The following is a 21,480-nucleotide window of genomic DNA, read 5'->3' as shown; positions in this document are numbered from 1 at the left end:
TAACCAACCACTGCTGCCACCATTGTCCCAGCCACGCCATCTTGTGTCTGTGCCCCTGTGACAGTTTCCTAACGGGCATCCCTGCTTTCACCCTTGCCCCCTCCAGAGGCTTCATGGAGCAGCCAAAGTGATTTTTTTTGAGACAGTTTCGCTCTTATTAACCAGGCTGGAGCGCAATGGCGCGATCTCGGCTCACCGCAACCTCCGCCTCCTGGGTTCAGGCAATTCTCCTGCCTCAGCCTCCCGAGTAGCTGGGATTACAGGCACGTGCCGCCATGCCCAGCTACTTTTTTGTATTTATGGTAGAGATGGGGTTTCACCATGTTGACCACGTTGGTCTCGATCTCTTGACCTTGTGATCCGCCCGCCTCGGCCTCCCAAAGTGCTGGGATTACAGGCTTGATCCACCGTGCCCGGCCTCCAAAGTGATATTTTTAAAGCTAAAATCACACCACCATGTCACTCTCAGTTTTTAGCATTGGGCTCATGTTGCACTCAAAACTAAAGTCCTTAAGACCTACAGAACATGAATAAACTGGTTCTGACTCTTAACCACTGGCTCCCTCCACTCCAGCCACCCTGACCTCCTCACTCACAGTTCCTCCAGGAAGCCAAACATATTCCTGCCTCAGGGCCTCTCCACTTTCCAGTTCCTCTGGTTGAAACACTTTTCTTTTTTTTTTTTTGAGACAGAGTCTTGCTTTGTCACTAAGGCTGGAAGTGCAGTGGTGCAAGCTCGGCTCACTGCAACCTCCGCCTCCCGGGTTCAAGCGATTCTCCTGCCTCAGCCTCCCGAGTAGCTAGGATTACAGGCATGCACCACCATGCCTAATTTTGTATTTTTAGTAGAGATAGGGTTTCATCATGTTGGCCAGGATGGTCTTGAACTCCTGACCTTGGGTGAGCCACCTGCCTCGGCCTCCCAAAGTGCTGGGTTTACAGGGGTGAGCCACCGTGCCTGGCCCTTGAAACACTTTTCTCCAGGCATCTCAGCAACAGGCTTCTGACTTTATTTAGGTCTCTCTCTGCCCACGTTACCTTCTCCAAGGGCCTTCCCTGATCACATCTAAAACAGCAATCCCCTGATGCCTCATCTGCACACACTAGGCCCTCTCTCTGCTTTATTTTTCCCCATAGCACTCTCCACCATCTGACATTCTGTATTAAGTGTTTGTTTAGGAATCCCACGGCACCCAAGACATCTGGAAGTGGAAAAGGCATCTCCAGATTCCATGTGTGGAGGGAGATTGGAGGAATGGGGACTCTGTGTGGTGCTCTTTCCAGGGTGTGTTCTTTGTTAGGACAATAAAGACACAGCTTGTGTGTCTTGTCCAGCATTTCTCTGGGGCCTGCACACAGTGGATGTGAATGAACACACAAAGGAAGGACTGACGAAGTGAAACAGCAAATGAGCAAAGGAAGAGGCAGCAGCCCGGGAGTCCTGACAGTCCCCCAGCAGAGAGGACCATGGGCCCCCATTCCTTGGGCTGGTGCAAGGCTCTGGTCTGTATGGGGCCCCGGAGCCTCCCAGCACAGGCAGCCCCTGGGTAGCAACAGGACCTGGACTGGGAGACAGCGCCCCCTGGTGGCTGGACACCTGCGGCTCCAGCCCCAGGCCCCTGGAGTCGGGGTGGTTTCCAAGGTCTGTCTTTCCCACAGTCTGGTTGGAATATCACAGAAATCCCTATGAAACAAAGAAGTTCAGATTTGTAATAAAGGAAAGGATGCCATGTGGGGTACCCAGAGTCCTGGGCTCCATTTCTGGCCATGCCCTTGATTCTGGGTGACCTTCGGTGTGTCCCGGATTTGTTGAGCTGCCCAGGCTGGGCTTGGGCTTGCCACTGCAGGGAGGAGGGGTGCCTGCTGCAGCACCCCGGCTGCCTGCCTCTTGGCCTCAGCTTGCTGTAAGACTTTACCCATCTGGAAGTGCTTGCCTGAGTGAGCTGAAATCTGCCTCCCCATGGCTCTAGCATCCTTCCAGGCTTTGCCGGTGTCCACACACACCCTGGAAGGCAACAGAATCTCCACTCCCCCAACCCCCTTTCACACATGGGATCTGGAGATGCCTTTTCCACATCCAGATGTCTCATGCGCAGTGGGATTCCTAAATCTGGAGCTCAGGGGGGGAGGTCTGCACTGAAGATAGACCTTCCGAGTCCACCATCTAGAGGGTCTCTGACACCTGGGGACTGACTGGCTTGCTGAGGCCAATGGTTCCCAACCTGGGCTGTGTATTACAGTCATCCGGAAATCTAACGAACATTGATGCCCAGACCCCACTTACCCAGACTGATGAAATCAAAGCCCCTGCGTGTGGGCCCAGGCATGGGCATTTGATTTTTCAAATCTTTTATTCTCTTGGTAGGTCACTCACAGGACATGCATGGACATTTTTAAGGGCTTTCAGGGGATTCTTTATGTATCCAGGGTTGAGCTACATGGTATTGAGCCTAGAGCCCTGGGGAGAAGTCAAAAAAGACGGCAATAGAGGCTGGGAAGGAGAGAGCTGTGAGGTAGGAGGAAAGCCAGGCAATGGGGGTGTTTCCAGAACCAGAGTTGAATGCTGCTGAGAAGTCGAAGGCCTTATTGCTTTTGGAGAATAAAGTTGGTGACTCAGATAAGAGCCACATAACAGCATCATGGGGATGAAGGAGAGTTAATTAAGGGGAGAATGTGGGTGAGAAAGTGGAAATGAAAGTAATCAACTCTTTTGAAGAGTTTTTGCTGTGAAGAGGAACAGAGAAACGGGGGGTGGCTGAAGGGGAATGTGAGGTCAAGGGAAGGTTTAAGATGGGAAATTGCAGAGCATGTTCGTGTGTGGCTGGAAGAGCTGCTGCTGCCAGGATGAATGGGTCCAGGAGACAGCGGGGACAGCGCAGTTTTCCAAACTGAGGTGAGAGGAGCTGGGATCGGAGCATATGCTGGAGACAGACACTTCTACTGTAGGGGCAGGAGGGAGAAGACGGATGGATGCCGGAAGACTTGCAGACGCGGTGGGGGAGACTGACCTGTTTCCCCAGTATGCCTGTGAGGAGACGCTGGGCGGAGACAGAGAGGAGGTTCTGGGGAGGAGAACAGCTGCCCCTCTAGGGAACAGGGTATCAGTGGTCGGGAGCACCTGCCTTGCATTGTTAAGGAGGATGCAGGCAGCCTGCTTAAATGGATTTCTCTGGCTGTGGGCAGCTGTGAGCAGGCACAGAGGAGGTCTGGGTTCACCCAAAGACGGGGACTTTGCCAGACCAATAGGATGAAAGGAGAGAGGAGAGCGGGGAAGGGCCTCCATGGTGGACACAGAAGCTACGTGGAACAGAGCGGACAGTGGGCAGAGGCCTCAAAGAGCCAGAAAAGGGTCCTGCAGGTCGACACGCTGGGCAGGGGTGGTACTGGCCGTGCTAGAGGAAGTAAGGAGAGAGCAAAAACGGTGTGTCCGTTGTGAAGATGAGGTCCAGGATGTGCCAAGGGTGTGGGCAGCTGAGGTGGAGTTGTGGTGAGTGCCAAGCAGCCAGACCCCTGGAGGTGCGATGCTTGTGAGCGTGGCTGGCTCCTAGGATGGCGACAGGAGCAGAGGAGGGAACTCAGCATTCAGTCTCTAGGAAACTTCTCTCCCCCTGGAATGTTGGCTCCCGGAGAACAGGACTGAAGCTGTCCTGAACACGGCCGTGTCCCCCAGTGCCTGGCACTGAGTAGGCACGCAGCAAAACTCTCAAGGAAAATGCCTAATAAGTCATTTGTTCTCTCTCCTTTACAGATGAGGAGACTGAGGCCTGGGGTTCCCAGAAGTATCTGCAAATGGTTGGAGTTTCAGCAGGGAACAAGCATTTTGGGCGAGCGTGTCTCTGAAATCCTTTCCACCTGCTCCCCGCCCCCAGTGGCTCCTCCCCCAGCTCCAGCCTCCGGGTCTCCAGTGGGGCCCTCATGCTGCTCCTTCCCGAGTCTGACAAGCAAGCCTCATGGTTCTCTCCCTCCGCCTGTGACTCTTTGTGTGACTGGATGTGCAGGGCTACGTGGAGCCCTAACGATCTGCATCTTGTCCATCTGCTGCAGTGGATTTGAGCCCACGGGTGGCAGGTCAGGCCAGGTCATCTGTGTCCCTGGAATCAGCCCAGGGCACTGGCATTGGCTGCAGTGATCGCGAGTGGGGGTGTGTGCTGTGAGTGCCCCCACCGGGAGCTGCTCTGAGCTTTAGTATCTGCAAGTCTGCACGCTGTACATGCACAGGGCAGGGCGGAAGTCTTCCACATGTGGTCTGCCTTGTCCGTGCAGGCCAGGGTGGACACAGGTGTGTGTCTGCAGGGGCCCCCCATTTGCCCATAGCCCATCCTCCTGTCTCAGGGGGAGCACCTCTCCCCTCTGGCCACCACTCTGCTGGGCGTTCAGGGCCGGTCACAGGGGGCAGGGCCCTTCCTCCGCTCGCGACTCAGCAGTGTTACCAGCTTGGCCTTGAAGCCTGCCTGAGAACCGGGGCTGCCTGTGCTCCCCGCCTCATCCAGCTCCAGCTCCAGCAGCCGCCGGTACTGGGCCTCCAGGGTGCTGTCGTAGGAGGGGCCAGGCCAGCTCAAGTCCTCGCCGTTGTGGTAGATGGGGCTGGCTGCGGGGCTGCGGCCGCCTGGGCCCTCGTGGGGCTCAGGTCCCCCGCCATGCAGCGTGGGGCTGGCCTCCAGCACACACAGGTTCTCGTAGAGGTGCTCGGTGCCTGGGGTCCCACTGGCACGCTTGCACACCGAGGCGTACAGCCCGGACACTGGATCGTTGGGCTCCGGGCCTAGCAGTAGCGGCAGGCTCTGCGGCCCAGGCTCGGCCAGGCGCACCCTCCTGGAGGTGGGTGGCTCGGGCCCTGGTGGCATCTCCTGCAGCTCTCCAGGGGCATCCAGGGAGGGCAGAGAGGTGGCCCGTGGCAGGGGGCAGGGCCGGGACTTGGCCAGCTCTGGCAGCCGCTCCCGCTGGCGGGCGATGGCCCCGGCCACGGCCCCGCACAGGTCAGGGGCACAGGGGCTGCTGAAGGCGAAGAGACCCTCGCCCGAGTCGCAGCGACGGCCGGCCTCAAAGGAGAACACGCCCTGGGCACAGGCAACATGGGTGGGGATTAGCATGGAGGGTCCAGGGTGTCAGCCCCCTACCCTTCTCACCCTTGCACCTCACCTTGTCACAGCCGAACTTGCGCAGGAAGTGGTAGGGCCAGCTATAGAGGGCCTGGGCGCCCTTGGCCTCCCTCAGCTGGATGGCATCTGGGCCCAGCACCAGCAGGGCTGGCCCCTTCAGCTGGCAGCGGGCAGCAGCCTCAGTCCTCTGCACCACCACGGGAAACTCGCCCACTGCAGCAAGTGGCCAGGACAGCCCCGTCAGTCCCCCAAAGACCCAGCCCTGGGTGTACGGGGGCTGAAGCTGCCTTTGTGCCTCCCCTGACTTACCTTCCTGCCAGGAAGAGTAAATGGAGTTTTCCTCCATGGGGACCAGGCCCCTCTTGGGAGACAAGGCATCTGTGGATCCCGAGGAGGCCTCCCCTGTGCTCTGGGGAATGAGTTCAAGTCAGAGGTGAGAGCACCCCACTCCCATGCCCTGTCCCCTCCCTTGGGGTCAGTACCCCAGGACTCCACCACAAGCCAGGGCATCCAGGGGCCTGGGTTCCAGTTCCAGCTCTGCCTGGCTCGCTGCAAAAGCTAAGATCCCCTTCTGAGCCTGTTCCCCCACCTGGCTCCCCACTGAGAGTGCTGGGCTGGGAAAGAGGTGCTGTGCTTGAGGGTGTCTGAGAGTGCACACGAGGGGATGTCCCCTACAGCCCCTGGGCTTGGCTGGGGCCTAGGCCAGCTCCTGTACATCTCTGACAGCCTACAGCAGTGCAGGGACAGGAGCCTTCAGGCTGAGACACACTTGTGAGCTGGGCAGGGAGCAGTGCCCCAGGCGTCTTCCTTCATCTCACCACAACCACCTGCTGCGATCCTTCGAGGTGCTCCCAACCTCTGCCTAAGCCTCATCCCCATACCAGGCCTTCAGCACGTCCTTGGGGCTCTTTCCCACTCAGCTCCTCTACCAGGACCACCCTGGCCCAGAGCAGCATGGCCAGGTCAAATGCCACAGCTTCCTCACCTGGCTCCTTGCTCCTGTCAACTACCTTTGTTTTTTGTTCGTTTGTTTTTTTTTGAGTCTCAGTCTGTTGCCCATACTTGAGTACAGTGGCACGATCTTGGCTCACTGCAACCTCTGCCTCCCAGGTTTAAATGATTCTCCTGCCTCAGTCTCCCAAGTAGCTGGGCTTACAGGTGCCTGCCACCATACCTGGCTACTTTTTTGTATTTTTAGTACAGACAGGGTCTTCCCGTCTTCCCATGTTGGCCAGGCTGGTCTCGAACTCCTGGCCTCAGGTGATCCACCTGCCTCGGCCTCCTAAAGTGCTGGAATTACAGGTGTGAGCCACTGTGCCCAGCCTCAACTGCCTTTTTTTGATTTTTAAAATATGATAAAATACAGAGAACATAACATTTACTGTTTTAACCATCTTACATCTTAAAGTGTATCCCCAGTGCTTTTTAGTGTATTCACAAGGTTGTGCAGCTATTGCCACTGTCTAGTTCCAGATCTTAGCACATCACCCCACATGGAAACCCTGTACCCATGAGCACTCATGTCCCACCTCTCCTTTCCCCCAGGCCCTGGCAACACTCCTCTGATTTCTTTTTTTTTTTTTTTTTTTTTTTTTGAGACGGAGTTTCGCTCTTGTTATCCAGGCTGGAGTGCAATGGCGCCATCTCGGCTCGCCGCAACCTCCGCCTCCTGGGTTCAGGCAATTCTCCTGCCTCAGCCTCCTGAGTAGCTGGGATTACAGGCACGCAACCACCATGCCCAGCTGATTTTTTGTATTTTTAGTAGAGACGGGGTTTCACCATGTTGACCAGGATGGTCTCGATCTCTTGACCTCGTGATCCACCCGCCTCGGCCTCCAAAAGTGCTGGGATTGCAGGCGTGAGCCACCGCGCCCAGCCCACTCCTCTGATTTCTATCCCTATGGAGTTACCTAGTCTGCACATTGCTTGCTTGCTTTCTTTTTTGAGACGGAGTCTTGCTCTGTTGCCCAGGCTGGAGTGCAGTCAACCTCCGCCTCCTGGGTTCAAATGATTCTCCTGCCTCAGCCTCCTGAGCAGCTGGGATTAGAGGTACCTGCCATGATGCCTGGGGCAGAGGCCCCGAGGCTGGACAGTGTAGAGTGTTCAAGGGCAGAAAAAAGGTGCTGTGGTTGGAAGGGAAGGGGCTGGAAGGGGTGCAGGAGGAGCCCAAGTTGGGGAGCTTGGGTTGGGGGCGGCTGAAATGCCCTGGGCCATGTGCTAATTTTTGTATTTTAGTAGAGACGGGGTTTTACTATGTTGGCCAGGCTGGTCTCAACTCCTGACCTTGTGATCTGCCCACCTCAGCCTCCCAAAGTGTTGAGATGACAGGTGTGAGCCACCGCGCCCAGCCTTTCTTTCTTTCTTTTTTTTTTTTTAAGAGGCAGCGTTTCACTATCTTGCCCAGGCTGATCTTGAATTCCTAGGCTGAAGCAGTCCTCCCACCTCGGCCTCCCAAAGTGCTGGCATTGCAGGCGTGAGCCACTGTGCCTGGCATTTGTTCTTTATGGCTGAGTAATAGTCCGTCTTGTGGACAGACCACATTTTCTTTATCCATTTGTCAGCTGTTGGCCACGAGGCTGTTTCCACCATCTGGTGGCCGTGAATAGTGCTGCTATGGACATTCGTGTACATGGGGGTTTTTCTGTCTCCATCATTATGGCTCACTGCAGCCTCGGCCTCGGGGGCTCACGCCATCCTCCTGCCGCCCATGTACGTGTTTTGTGTGAACAGCTGTTCCAGTTCTCCTGGGCACACACCTAGGAGTAGACCTGTGGGTCACATGGTAACTGTTTAACTCTGAGGATCCGCCAGGCTCACTTCCACTGACCCATCACAGACCTTGTGGGGCTTTACACGTGAGTGTGGCTTAAACCCTCCAAAGGCTTCTCTTCTCACTCAGAACAAAACCACGCACATGGCCCAGGGCGTTTCAGCCGCTCCCCCAGGCTCCCCAACTTGGGCTCCTCCTGCTCTTCTTCCAGCCCCTTCCCTTCCAACCACGGCACCTTTTTTCTGCCCTCGAACGCTCCACACCGTCCAGCCTCGGGGCCTCTGCCCACGCTCTCCCTCTGTTTGCGGCTTCCCAGGCCGTCCCTGTCCTCAGACCTTTGCCCAGAGGGCTCCTGGCATTCAGGGCCCTCCTCTGAGAGGCCTTCCCTGGCCACCCTGCCTGTCACTCCCTCACCTCCTCCTGCTTCTCTGGCAGTCCATTTTCTCCATTTGCTTTCCCAGGCTTATGGGTGCTTGGTGGAGCTTGCTGGGTGTCGGGATGTGCCTGAGCATGCAGGTGAAGAAGCAGGGGGCGGGGGCCCCAGCCCAACCACCCCACCTGCCCGCTGCACTCACCGGGAAGGCCAGCTGGCAGATGGGGCCCATCCAGGCCTGGCGGTGCTGCGCAGCTAGTAGGTGGCTTCGCTCGGTGGTGGTGAGCAGGAAGGCACCGGTGTCCCGCGGGCAGCTCTCGCCGTCGGCCGGCAGCACGGACACACAGTCAGCCAGGCGGATGACCCGTCGCTCCCCTCGCCGGCCAGGCCCCGCCGACTTGTCACCCGCTGCTCCCAGGCCACCATCCCGGACCTCCCAGCTCTCCAGCCGTGCCACACCCGATGGACCTCCTGCATACAGCAGAGCCCACACCTTCCGCCAGCACTTCTGCGGGAGAGGAGGGGGAGGGAGGAGCCCCTTGGGTGGTACATTCTCTGTGCCACTTGGCTCAGCACAAGCTGCTCAGCAAACGCTCCCAGCCAGGAGTGGCCCCTTGCTCCCCAGTTTCTCAGAGCACGAGGGAAGGAGGCCTTGGCTGTGCTTGGGATTGGTTAGTCCCCGGTTCAAATCCCAGCCTGCTCTTTCCTAACTGTGACCTCCACGAGCATCAGTGTTGTCTCTCAAAAGGCCGTGAGAACCCGAGTTGGGGGTGCTACTGGGTCATGTCTGTGAAGCATCCAGTGGCTGGGCCGACCACCAGACACTGCCATGATGTTGGTTCCCTCTCACCTCCAAAACAGGGGCACTTGGCCACAGGCCAAGGGCTGGGGTGGGAGGGAGGCCTCCACCTCACACTGGTAAGGAAGGAAACATGCAAATATCTTCAAGCAAAGGAAACCAACAGTTTATCTGCCTGGGCAGCAGCTGCAGCTGAGCTGTGGGGGTGTGGGGCTGCTGCCGAGGAGAGGTGACCTTCCTGCCTCCTTGCTCCCAGGACAGTGCTGCTGCAGGGAGGGGCTCCATGCTTGGGGCCTCCTGCAGCTCAGCCCCTCGCCCTCCCTAGGGCCCTCGGTGCCAGTATTCTCTGGGTCAGAGACGGTGAGACTTTTCCCTGCTGGGAGGTTTGAGCCTTCTACCCTCTCCCGCTCCTGTATTTCCCGTCTCTCTCGAAGGCAGGGTGTGCTCAGCTTCGGCTATCTCAGGCCGAGACCCAGGCTCTGTTCCACTCCCCATACCTGGGTGGGATCCTCCACCCTGACTCCCTTCCCAAGTCTCCCACGTCTGCCTGGGCTGTCCGACCTGGGAGAGGGTTCTCTGCCCCCTGTTGGTACTTGGCAGCCGCCTGGCAGCCAGGGGTCCCCACCTTGCCGAACTTGACGTGCTGCTGGTAGAGGATGCCGTCCTTGATGGGGGTCTCCAGGGGCTCCATGGCCACAGCCACGGGCAGGGCTGCTGCTGCAAGACCTGGGGAGACTGATGACAGGCTGGACGGGAACTCCCCACACTTCCCCTTCTGGCCACTTCCCGTCCCTCCGTCCAGAGGCAGCTGCAGGCTGGGGGGAGGGGAGCCTCTCTTCAGTGAAAACTCCTGTCTTTAGCTCAGAGGCTGAGGGCTGCACGTATTTCTTCCCTGGGGTACTGGCTGCCCAAGGAGCCCACACTTGCCCAGAAGGAGCCCCTGGCCACCTGAAGGCAAATGGCCTGCCCCTGCACCTGGGGCAGCTGGGCATGAGAGTCTGACCGCAGGCTGGCTCCAGAGTCATGGGCTCCCACCCCTCCCCCATCCCGCCCTGGGCAGCTACGCACCCTGGGCCTGACACTCCCTGGCTCTGCCTTCTCTAGCCAACTCCCGGCTTTGCCACTCTGCGTCCTGTGCCCCGAGACCCTTCTCTAGCCAACTCCTGGATTTCTCACTCAGTGTCCTGGCTTGAGGGCCTCACCTCTTCTTCCTCCCTGAAATCTCTCTCATATTCACCTGCTACTCTCCACCCCACAAGCTGCTGCCCACCCCAGCCTCGGCATCTCCCCCAGGGGCCACTGCCCCCTGCAGCACTCGCTACAACTCAAGACCAACCCTGTCTCCCCTTCCTGGGGTGCAGCCTGGGCTCCTTAGCCCAGCAGTCAGGGGCCTGTATGTTACGGCCTCCATTTCCCTCAGTCTCATTTCCCCAGACCAGCCCCTCCAGGGACCCTCACCGCTGTGATGCTCGGGGCAGTGGGCTGTCTCTTCCTCCTGAAGGCCTTCCCTGACCACTCCAAGCACAGAGCACAAAGGCCCTCGCAGTATACATCACACCGGGCATCCAGTCCACATGGGATCCACAGCCCTGAACGGCTCCAACCACGTGAGTGTGGGTGGCAGGTCCCAGTGGGGCCCGGAGAGGTCACGTGTTCATTTAAAGCTTTGCTTCCTGCTGGGGGCTCTTTCTGTTGGCTAGCTTAGCAGGCCGGTAGCGGGGCTGTGTGTATCTTTACTCCAGAACAGCCTCACGTCGTTCAGTGCCACCTCTGGGAGAGAACATGGAAGCAGGCTGAGAAATGCTGTTCGGGCATGCACTTGGCCAGGAAATATTTCCTAAAGGCCTCCTGGCACCTGGCTCTGTGCCCACTGCGGCCCAGGACGCCCTGAGCTCCAGCCGCCTCCGACACCACGTCCTTTGCTTTCTCACTGCCATTTCAACAGTGAGGAAATCAGCACTCAGAAAAATTAAGTAACTTGCCCAAGGCCACACACCAAGTGACAAATATGGCTTGAGCAACCACTGTCCCACTGGTATGAGCACGTGGCCGTATGTGCAAAGTGCCTGGCACAAGGAACTGCAGCCACCTGTGCCATTCCCTGCCTACCTCTCGCCAGATGCTGCTTCATCTGCCAGCGGTCTTGTGACTGCCGTCCACGTATCTGCGTGTGCGTCTTTCTTTCTCCTCGCTGAGAGCTTCCCTGGCAGCCATCTCCCTGGCCCATCTAGGTCCTCGCAGCTCAGAGCTGGGCACAGAGCATGCTTAGGGGGAGCTTGTGGCCTGAACAGCAGTTCTATGACATCTGCTGCCTCCTTGGTCAACGGAGCAGAGGGCTTCCTATGGGTGGCTGAAGCAGGCAGGCAGTGGGTGGGGGGCCTGAAGCAAGCAGCAGCCTCCCAAGGGGCTTCAGGAGAAGCACCTGAAACATCACACCACTGACAGGAAGAGTGAGGCTGGGGGCTGTGACAGGTGGCCAGAGAGACCAGAGAATCCAACCATTTCTCCTTGGCCTGCCAACGTGTCATAAATCCCTCCTTGAGTCATAAATGCAGACAACCCAATGGAGGGACCCTGAGTTCCCAGAGGCGGAAACCTGCTCATTGACTCCTTCCACGGCCAAGTACCAGCAGGCTGGATGTTGGCAGTGCTAGCGGGAGATGCCGGGGCCTTGCCTCAGAGGGGCCCCGGAGGTCAGAGGCGAGGTCTGCCCAGGAACCAGGGGGCGGACAAGGCGAAACACAGACGCAGGGCCAGGGCTGGGATCGAGGTTTGTGCTTTAATGGCAGCTGGGGTGAAAGGGCACAAAAATAGTAATTCTGAGGGGCACAGGGAACAGGCAGCCAGGCCTAGCCTGGCCCAGCCCAGGCCAGCTGGGCTGAGGATGCTGGTTCTGTCCAGGGGGCTGCTGTGTGTGCATAGAGTGGCTGCAGTCCTGGGGACTGAGGCCTCCTGGAGAGGAAGGAAGACTGTCGGCTCAGAAGTCCATGGAGCTGTGGGCCAGGTAGTCCTTGCGGCCGATGTTGCTGACCTGCTTGGTCTGCATAGCCTCAAGTTTGGGGCAGTCGGTGATCCGATGGCCCAGGCCCCCGCAGAAGGCACAGCCGCGCTCTCCTGGGGGAATAGGAATAGGGGTCAGCAAGGTCACAGGCCGGGATCCACGCCCTGGACCTTGGGCCCCCCAGTAGGCACCCTCGGTCCACCGATGGCCAGCATGGACCTGTTTTGTGTGTTTCTGAGTTCCAGTACCCTTCCCTGCCACCCACCGGCTGGGGACTCACGGCTCCCGCCCCGCAGTCACCTCCGATTTCCAGCATAGACTCGTCCCCACAGTGCAGCACCTGCAGCACGGGTGGCACCTTCTGCTTGGCTTCCAGCAGCAGGGCTTTGAGGTCCATCAGCACTGACTCATCTGGGGAGGAGTGGGGAAGCATCAGGCCCCACCCTGGGCCCTGCAGCCAGAACCTGGGTGGCCACAGGCAGGGGGCCCAGGGAACAGCTGAAGTGGCTCTGGTGAGACTCACCACAGGCTTTGTTGATGAAGGTGGTAGCGATGCCTGTGTTTCCTGAGCGCCCGGTGCGGCCAATCCGGTGGACTGTGGAGAGAGGGACAGAGTCTCCGGCCGACTGCTGGACACTATGGGCCTAGCCTGGCCCTCCCCCTGCCTAGCCTGTGCCCCTGGGTCCCAAGGTCCTACCATAGTTCTCAATCTCCTCTGGCATATCATAATTGATGACGTGCTGGATGGCAGGGAAGTCCAGGCCCTTGGAGGCAACATCTGTGGCTACCAGGACATCCTTCTTGCCCTCCCGGAATGCCTCGATGGCCTTAGTCCGTTCCTCTTGGTCTGGGGAGGGTCAGGTAGACACTGTTAGAGGCACCGTGGGAGTAGGGGAGTAGCAGGCGGACCAGGCAGGGGAAGATGTTAGGTGAAGCGCCGCTATAGCAGCAGGGTCCCTGCCAGTGCTTGCACCACCCTGACCTTTGCCCCCATGGATGGCTACGGCCTCAACCCCCTTGAGCAGCAGGTACTCGTGGATGGCGTCCACATCTGCCTTCTTCTCCGCAAAGATGAGCACCTGTCCAGAAAGACCAACTCAAGTCAGGGCTGACTGCCTGGGTACCCACCTCACCTCCCTTAGCACTCTGTCCCATCCAAAGCCCTTCCTGGTCTTGGGGATTCCGGCCCCAGCCTGGCCCAGCTGCACTCACAGGTGGGGGTGTCTTCTGCAGGCACTCAAGCAGGTACACCATCTTGGCCTCCTCCTTCACGTATTCCACCTCCTGCCACCACAGGGATCAGGTCAGGTGATCTCTAGATTAGCCTTACCCGCCACAGCCCTGTCACACAGCCCCCTGTCACACAGCCCCTCATCTGGATAAGGAGGTGGCCAGAAGCCTCTGGCCTCCAAGGCCTGGGTGCCCTAAAAATTGCCCTGGTTAAGGGTCAGGGGCTTTGAATGAAACCCCCAGTCCTCACAAGGTGGACCCCTGGCTACAATCAGCTTCAGGGCACCTTGTCAGATCCAGCCCCTACAAGTGAGAGACTGCCCATCAGGAGTATCTGCCCACCTGGATGACATCCAGGCTGGCAGCCCCAGCGCGCCCCACGTTGATGGTAACAGGCTTTACAAGGGCACTCTTAGCAAAGTTCTGAATCTTCTTCGGCATGGTGGCACTGAAGAGCAGGGTCTGCCGCTGGCCCTGAGGAATAACGGGGGCTGCGACCTAGGGCACGCAGGGCTGGGCTGAGGGGATGGGGTCTGGGGAAGCTGAGTGACTGAGACACAGCCCACAAAGCAGGAGTAGTGGGTGGGGTGGTCGGGGGCATGGGGTCTCCACAGTTCAATGTGGTGTGTGGTGGTGGGGTGGTGCGGGGGTGCCCTGGCTGGGCAGGGGGCAGGCACCTTGAAGTATGAAAAGATGGTGCGGATGTCACCCTCAAAGCCCATGTCAATCATGCGGTCGGCCTCATCCAGGGCCAGGTAGCGACAGATGTCTAGACTGACCATCTTCTTCTGCAGCAAATCCATGAGGCGTCCTGGGGTGGCCACCATCATGTGCACACCGCTGGGGAGCAAGGAGAGACCCTGAGGTTGGGGCCACTGGCCTGTCACCTCCCACAGACACCCTGCGTCTGTTCTGCTCTCTGTTCTCCTTCCTATTTCTTTCTCTGTCCCCTCCTTGTCATTCCTACCACTTACAGGACCCTATATATAACACACAACTCTTTCCCAAGGCACTGCAGCCTTCTTCGCCACCGCTCGGCCTGGCACACCCTTCCCACTTCTCCTGGGTCAGTCCTCTCACCAAGGGGCTGCCCTAAAGCTCCAGAGGCTTTACTCTGGGCACAGTTTCCTGGTACATTGGCTTCACCTTTTCTGTACCAACATCTCCCTAAGACTAGGAATGCCTCCGGGATGGGGACTGGCCCATTTGTGAACAGAGGGCCCAAGGCCTCTGGTGGTCTGCAGTGGGCTGCACAGCATAGAAAGGACACAGGTGCAGCTGGGATCCAGCCCTACTCCAGTGCCTCAGCCTCCCTGACTGACCAGTGAATGACCCTGACCTTCCTGGGCTGTCCACCTCTGCACTTTCAGCCTGGACTGCCCCTCTTCCAAATTCAAATATTACCTTCCCTGCAAAGCCTTCTCTCAGCTCCCACCTCCCAGACGTCCCAGCATGGTGGGCCTTTCCATCTGCTGTGCTCCTACAGTACCTGGCCATATCCCTCTGTTCTCTCCCAACTGACCTCCCCATTAGACTGGGAGCTCCTTGAGGGGTGGACTCGAAGCAGACCTCTGTGAAGATCTGTGGAGTAGCTAAGGTAAGAGGTCCTTTAGGTTTTTCCGTGGACTCTAAGATGGCGGAGGGTGGGGGCAGGGAGCATCAGCACTCACTGTCGGATGGTCTCCATCTGCTCTTTCACGGACATGCCCCCAATGCAGAGAGCGCAGCGCAGGAGTGGCGAGCTGTCCTCCTGCAGCAGGCGGCAGTAGTACTCCAGGATGCCATGGGTCTGCCGGGCCAGCTCCCGCTGCAGGCAGAGGGACAAGGGCTGGCACCAGATGGCAGCCCCAGTCTCTGCCCTGCCCTCCAGGGTAGCCTATCTTACTGAGGGGCAGATGATGAGTCCATAGGGCCCCTCGCGCTTTGAGAAAGGTAACCTCTTCTCTTGTTCCAGGCAGAACATGATGACAGGCAACGTGAACACCAGTGTCTTGCCAGAACCCGTGAAGGCGATGCCTATCATGTCACGGCCAGATAGACTGTTGGGAGAGGATGACTCAAGGGTCAATTTCAACAGAAGATGAAGGACACCTACCCACTGCTTCTCCCTGTTACTGCCCTCCTCGAGGACCCCAGGTCCACAGTCCACACTCACATGGTAGGGATGCCCTGGATCTGAATGGGTGTTGGGTGGTGGATGCCTTTCTTCTTCAGGCCTCTCAGGATGGCTATGAAAAACAACCGACACCGTCCTTGTGACTCACAGGTACTTTCTCAGAGCCCTAAAGCGTGTAAAATTGGTACTACCACTTCAAGTTGCAGATGATGAAATTGAGGCTCAGAGAGAGGGAAAAAAAAGAAAAAAAAGAGACTTGTCCAAGGCCCACAGGCTAGGTGCAGCCAAGATTTCTATCCAGTGTCTACGCCCAATGTCACTTTCCTTCTGAAGCTTCGTAACAGCACAGAACAGTGAACACATACAGCTGCGGCAACAGGGAACCTAAAGAAACTTCTCCTCATATCCCTCCAGCCCTAGTGACTGGACCCAACGCAGATGTGGCTGAGCTCAGCGGAGGCTAGGACATAACCGCACAAGTATTTGATTATAAAAGTGTAATCTCGCCGGGCGCGGTGGCTCAAGCCTGTAATCCCAGCACTTTGGGAGGCCGAGGCGGGTGGATCACAAGGTCGAGAGATCGAGACCATCCTGGTCAACATGGTGAAACCCCGTCTCTACTAAAAATACAAAAAATTAGCTGGGCACGGTGGTGCGTGCCTGTAATCCCAGCTACTCGGGAGGCTGAGGCAGGAGAATTGCCTGAACCCAGGAGGCGGAGGTTGCGGTGAGCCGAGATCGCGCCATTGCACTCCAGCCTGGGTAACAAGAGCGAAACTCCGTCTCAAAAAAAAAAAAAAAAAAAAAAAGTGTAATCTCGCCGGGCGCGGTGGCTCAAGCCTGTAATCCCAGCACTTTGGGAGGCCGAGGTGGGTGGATCACGAGGTCAAGAGATCGAGACCATCCTGGTCAACATGGTGAAACCCTGTCTCTACTAAAAAATACAAAAATTAGCTGGGCATGGTGGCCTGTGCCTGTAATCCCAGCTACTCAGGAGGCTGAGGCAGGAGAATCGCCTGAATCCAGGAGGCGGAGGTTGCGGTGAGCCGAGATGGCGCCATTGCACTCCAGCCTGGGTAACAAGAGCAAAACTCCGTCTCAAAAAAAAAAAAAAAAAAAAAAAAAAAAAAAAAAAAAAAGTGTAATCTCTCTCCAGCCCGAGTACCTGCAGGAAACTTCATTTCCTTGAAGCTCTTGATGGGTGGTGGGATACCGTCTCCCTCCACAAGGATGTGGTATTTCTTCCGCACGCGCTCATGTCGCTCTTCAGACATGCTCAGGACATAACGGGGCGGAGTCCAACTGTGGATGGGTAACAGGGATCAAGTAGCCCTGGGCACAGCTGGCCTGGGAGCATTCCTGCACATACCATCCTAAGCAAGGGCAACTGCAGACTGTATAGACATACCTGGTTTTGATGGGGTCATCATATGTGATGCCCTTAGCCATCTCCTTCACTGACATCAATGCTGAGGAGAAAGATAAGGCTCAAGGCTGGCTTCTGCTTCTGAGAGGCCAGATCCCTTGAGATATAACATGCCTGAAGCTGGTAGGAGGAGACTCAGTCCACCTCCTCATTATCCTGGCTACAGCCATACCTCGGCCCTCAGCCACACTCTCCAGAATCTTCTCTTCTTCCTTCAGCTGCTTCTCCTTGGCAGACTCTTTGCGGGCTGAGAAAAGTGGAAGATGTCAGACAGACACCAACAGGATGCGCCAGGCTCAGCTTCTCCCTTCCCACCCAGGCGGTGCTGTTCAGCCCACCTTCAGCCTTCTCTTTAAGGTGCTGGTGCTGATCCAGGAGGCTGACGTTGGACTGAGGGCCCAGTGGGATGTCATCCTCATCACCCCGGGGTTCGCTGCCACTGTCCTGCTGCTCTTCCTCCGCAGCTCCCTTGCGTCTTCGCTGCAGCAGCTTCTGGAGCTAAGGTTCCACCCGGGTCCCACAGATAGAATGGGCACGGGGTCCATAGGGCCCACATCAGGATCCTGGCTTTGGGGCGAGGGTCCTGTGCCCGAGGCGCAGAGCTGCCCTACCCCTCAGATCAGGCCGTTGGTCCCTCGTCTGCCTGGGGGCCGCGCCCCGGTGCACTGAAGCTCACTCCTCGGACAGCCCTCCTCTCCATCGAGGCCGAGGCCACGCCCGTCCCCTGCGACTTGGCGATCACTACCCCATCCCTCCCCGGACGCTGGCCCCTCACCAGTAGCTGGCGGCGCTGCCGTAACGGCACATAGGGCACGTAGTCCTCGTCGTCCTCATCCTCCGCCTCGGAGCGGCTTCCTCCGGCAGTCGCCTCGTCGGTGCGAGCCCGCTGCAAGCACACGGGAGTCAGACACAGCCGGCCCCCTTCTTCACGCACGCTCCCACCCGCGCGGAGCCTCCCCTGGCCCCTACCTTCCGCTCGGGTTCCGACTCCTCCATTCTTTGCTGCACGCATGTGCGCCGCAGCCAAACCCCGCCTCATCTTTGCGTGGGACCCAATCCGATGTGAAGAAGCGAACGTCGGCGCCTAGCAACGACCTCGGAGTTCCGGATCGCGCAGAGGGACAAATTTGCTCCGGAGCCGCTATCGCCCTCCTGGGTGGTTACGCGGTGGCTGCCAGGACCGAGGGCGAAAGCGGTAGCAAGGCATTGTGGGACACTGGAAGACTTGGAGCATGCGCTGAAAGGCTCAACCAAGTCCAAGGGAAGAGGAAGACGCTCGCGGTGGAGACCGCTGATCTCGAGTCGGGGCGGCCTGCCAGGTGCCCAGCCTCTCCCAGGGCATGGCGTCTTGGGCACTCCCCTGCCGGCGGACAGTGCGCCCTCTAGGGCCGGGTGTTCCGGGCCGAGTTCGCGTGGGCCGCCTGCGCCTCCATCACTGCCGGGGCAGCCGGGGTTGCTGGGTAAACCGTTGCTCGACGCAACCCGCCGCTCTGCCTGCTCCTGCCTGGGGGACGCATCGGATACGGAAGGCAGTGGTTTTGAACTGGGAGGCCCCGTATAAATGCAAACGATTATTACTGTAAATGCTCTAACGGAGCTGCCTGGGGGGGCGCTTCCTGGGAAGCGTGGGAATCTCAGGCCAGGAGAGGCGTCCTGGGCCAGGGCCTAGCAGGAATACAGGTCTGGCGATGTGCAAGTACACAGATTCACCCGGAGACAGCACTGCGTCTAGGGTAGGATGGGCAGCCAGCGCTAAGGCCGGAGGAGACTGCGCGCAGAGCACGCGTGCGGGTGACTGTCAGAGTAAGTGGTTTCAACTTTTATTAGACTTCTGAGGAGGAATGACTTGGTCAGCTCCGGGCTTTATTCCTGAATGCTGGGCAAAGCGCTGAAGCGGATGATAATCAAGACACACACACACACACACACACACACACACACACACACACACACACACACACACACACACACACAAAGGCCGGGCGTGGTGGCTCACGCCTGTAATCCAAGCACTTTGGAGGCTAAGGCGGGTGGATCACCTGAGGTCGGGAGTTGAAGACCAGCCTGACCAACATGGTGAAACCCCGTGTGGGAGGAGCTTATGATTTAGTTGAGACTAGAAATATACACAGATAACTGGTGAAGTTAAAGAGAAAGATCCTAAGATAAGGAACCGCTTTCGGAAGGGTCACAGTTTTCATATAACTATGTATAGTATACATAGTATAACGATGTTTATATACACAGTATAACTATGTATAGTATACATAGTATAACGATGTTTATATACACAGTATAACTATGTATAGTATACATAGTATAACTTTATATACACAGTATAACTATGTATAGTATACATAGTATATGTTTATATACACAGTATATGTATAGTATATATATATATATATATATATATATATATATATACTATAGTATATACACAGTGTAACTATGTGTATATACATAGTGTAACTATGTATAACATAGTATAACCAACGGCCTGATCTGAGGGGTAGGGCAGCTCTGCGCCTCGGGCACAGGACCCTTGCCCCAAAGCCTCTCGGCTAGGATGTGAGGGATACATAGGAATTCATGAAAAAAGGGTAAACTATGAGGAGGAAAATATGTGAAAGTTGGGAGACCTGACAGCATGGGACCTAACTGGAGAGGAAGGTCGTCCAGCATGGCTGGAACAAGTACTGGAGTCACGGGCCCAGGCACAAAGGTCCCAAATGCCACTCACGTAAGTCTTTTTCTGTAGATAGATGGGCTGCTTGGTCAGACCTGCAAATTTTGGATGAAGCAGAATTTTAGGTAGCACTGCCAATTCAACTGCAGTAGGGCAGGAATGTACAACAGCCCACAGGAGAGAGGAACACAGCCAATAAATACAGAGAAAGGTTTCACAGGGAAGTGTCCACTTTTCCCTTGGGGATTGGGAAAGGCCGGCGACCAGGAACTGTGAGTCTGTGGGCACTGCTGTTCTTTTCTTTAGTTAAAAAAAAAAAAAAAAAAAAGCTTATGGTGGGCACAGTGACTCATTCCTGTAATCCCAGCTCTCTGGGAGGCCAAGGCAGGAGGATGGCTTGAGGCCAGGAGTTTGAGACCAGCCTGGACAACATAGCAAGACCCCATCTCTAAAAAAAAAAACAAACAAATAAAAAGCTGGTGCTTACTGCTAGTCTCATGGTGGGTCTCAACCTGGAAAAGATGGAGGACGTGGTTTCTGGTCCTGCTCATAACACTCAAATACATGGCTCTTCGTGACCCTGTGAGCTCCCCACGTAAGCTCGAGTTGGTTTTAGGAGCAAAAACTAAATTTGGGGCATGGGGTTTGGACACAAGTGTGTGAAGGGTATTTTGGGCAAACTCATTATATTAAAACTTAAATTCACAAACCACATCAATTTCAGGGAATGAGACAGTTTGCTTGACTTTACAGAAGGATTCATTATCCTCTTAACTCTCAAGTCCTCAGCTGTATGTCCCACCCCCACTGGAAAATCAGATCTAATTTATTAAAAAACTCAATTTGAACTTTTTTTTTTTTTTGAGATGGAGTTTCGCTCGTTACCCAGGCTGGAGTGCAATGGCGCGATCTCGGCTCACCGCAACCTCCGCCTCCTGGGTTCAAGCAATTCTCCTGCCTCAGCGTCCCAAGTAGCTGGGACTACAGGCGTGCGCCACCATGCCCAGCTAATTTTTGTATTTTTAGTAGAGACGGGGTTTCACCATGTTGACCAGAATGGTCTCGATCTCTTGACCTTGTGATCCACCTGCCTTGACCTCCCAAAGTGCTGGGATTACAGGCGTGAGCCACCGCGCCCGGCCTAATTTGAACTTTTAAAAAGCCTTATTCTGGCTGGGCTCGGTGGCTCACGCCTGTAATCCCAGAACTTTGGGAGGCCGAGGCGGGTGGATCACAAGGTCAAGAGATCAAGACCGTCCTGGTCAACATGGTGAAACCCCGTCTCTACTAAAAATACAAAAAAATTAGCTGGGCATGGTGGCGCGTGCCTGTAATTCCAGCTACTCAGGAGGCTGAGGCAGGAGAATTGCCTGAACCCAAGAGGCGGAGGTTGCGGTGAGCCGAGATTGCGCCATTGCACTCTAGCCTGGGTAACGAGCGAAACTCCGTCTCCAAAAAAAAAAAAAAAAAAAAGCCTTATTCTAATTAAAATTAACAAAACAACAAAACAAACGAAAAAACTCAATTTACCCCCAATTTCCTCTGACTGTGTGTGAAGTCAGTATGAGGGGCCTTGATGGCCCAGGCTACAGGTCTATGAAGGCCTTAGGGTCTTTCCTACACCTTTTCTCACATCCATATACACAGAGACCAACTTCAACCTCCCCAACTCACCCAACTTGCAAAGAGGGAAACAAGAAAGAGTGGGGAAGGGGCTGCCCTAGGCTAACATACCAGAGTTCTCCCAACAGGAGAAAAGGGCACAGATGCCAGAGTCATACCAGTCTGTGTTCAACCCTAAGTTCAGCTGAGTCCCTTTCCTATTGGCTTCAGTTTCCTCATCTGTAAAATGGGACAATAGTACTAAACTGCTGATGGATGGCACATGCTAAGGTTAGTGACTAAGGCAGAGCCCACGCTTTGAGCACACCCTCAACTCCCTCCCGACCCAGACCAGCAAATCACCAACATGCCAAC

The 21,480-nt window shown here is 56.4% G+C and overlaps 2 protein-coding genes across 2 annotated transcripts; both read right to left on the bottom strand.

Moving 5' to 3' along the window:
• Nucleotides 1-3,408: 3,408 nt before the first annotated feature.
• On the bottom strand, nucleotides 3,409-11,710 carry DOK3 (docking protein 3). The gene is made up of 7 exons (XM_010346596.3): nucleotides 11,151-11,710; nucleotides 10,500-10,811; nucleotides 9,667-9,856; nucleotides 8,445-8,750; nucleotides 5,409-5,508; nucleotides 5,140-5,312; nucleotides 3,409-5,057 (listed from the first exon to the last, which is right to left on the bottom strand). Exons 2-7 carry the CDS (start codon nucleotides 10,604-10,606, stop codon nucleotides 4,374-4,376), a joined length of 1,560 nt encoding a protein of 519 aa, XP_010344898.2. The 5' UTR covers nucleotides 10,607-10,811; nucleotides 11,151-11,710; the 3' UTR covers nucleotides 3,409-4,373.
• A 91-nt stretch (nucleotides 11,711-11,801) lies between these two features.
• On the bottom strand, nucleotides 11,802-17,956 carry DDX41 (DEAD-box helicase 41). The gene is made up of 17 exons (XM_003936094.4): nucleotides 17,784-17,956; nucleotides 17,590-17,700; nucleotides 17,153-17,312; nucleotides 16,987-17,061; nucleotides 16,797-16,857; nucleotides 16,554-16,690; nucleotides 15,428-15,500; nucleotides 15,158-15,311; nucleotides 14,943-15,079; nucleotides 13,950-14,112; nucleotides 13,615-13,746; nucleotides 13,255-13,326; nucleotides 13,025-13,121; nucleotides 12,740-12,889; nucleotides 12,566-12,637; nucleotides 12,343-12,453; nucleotides 11,802-12,155 (listed from the first exon to the last, which is right to left on the bottom strand). Exons 1-17 carry the CDS (start codon nucleotides 17,808-17,810, stop codon nucleotides 12,019-12,021), a joined length of 1,869 nt encoding a protein of 622 aa, XP_003936143.2. The 5' UTR covers nucleotides 17,811-17,956; the 3' UTR covers nucleotides 11,802-12,018.
• Between the last annotated feature and the right edge of the window lie 3,524 nt (nucleotides 17,957-21,480).

This window comes from Saimiri boliviensis, chromosome 20 (assembly GCF_048565385.1).
Source record: "Saimiri boliviensis isolate mSaiBol1 chromosome 20, mSaiBol1.pri, whole genome shotgun sequence".
Classification (NCBI taxonomy): Eukaryota; Metazoa; Chordata; class Mammalia; order Primates; family Cebidae; genus Saimiri; species Saimiri boliviensis.
This window is presented reverse-complemented; position numbering and strand designations above follow the sequence as displayed.

What these genes read in the sequence shown, in the direction of transcription:
- DOK3 (XM_010346596.3), bottom strand. Translation starts at nt 10,606, where the DNA reads ATGCCCGGTGTGATGTATACTGCGAGGGCCTTTGTGCTCTGTGCTTGG. An exon ending in AGCACGTCAAGTTCGGCAAG is followed by an intron (nt 8,751 to 9,666) that starts GTGGGGACCCCT and finishes CCTCTCCCGCAG; the next exon opens with AAGTGCTGGCGGAAGGTGTG. An exon ending in TTACTCTTCCTGGCAGGAAG is followed by an intron (nt 5,313 to 5,408) that starts GTAAGTCAGGGG and finishes CACTTGCTGCAG; the next exon opens with TGGGCGAGTTTCCCGTGGTG.
- DDX41 (XM_003936094.4), bottom strand. Translation starts at nt 17,810, where the DNA reads ATGGAGGAGTCGGAACCCGAGCGGAAG. An exon ending in CCTTAAAGAGAAGGCTGAAG is followed by an intron (nt 17,062 to 17,152) that starts GTGGGCTGAACA and finishes CACTTTTCTCAG; the next exon opens with CCCGCAAAGAGTCTGCCAAG. An exon ending in CCATCTTTTCATACTTCAAG is followed by an intron (nt 13,747 to 13,949) that starts GTGCCTGCCCCC and finishes GTTATTCCTCAG; the next exon opens with GGCCAGCGGCAGACCCTGCT.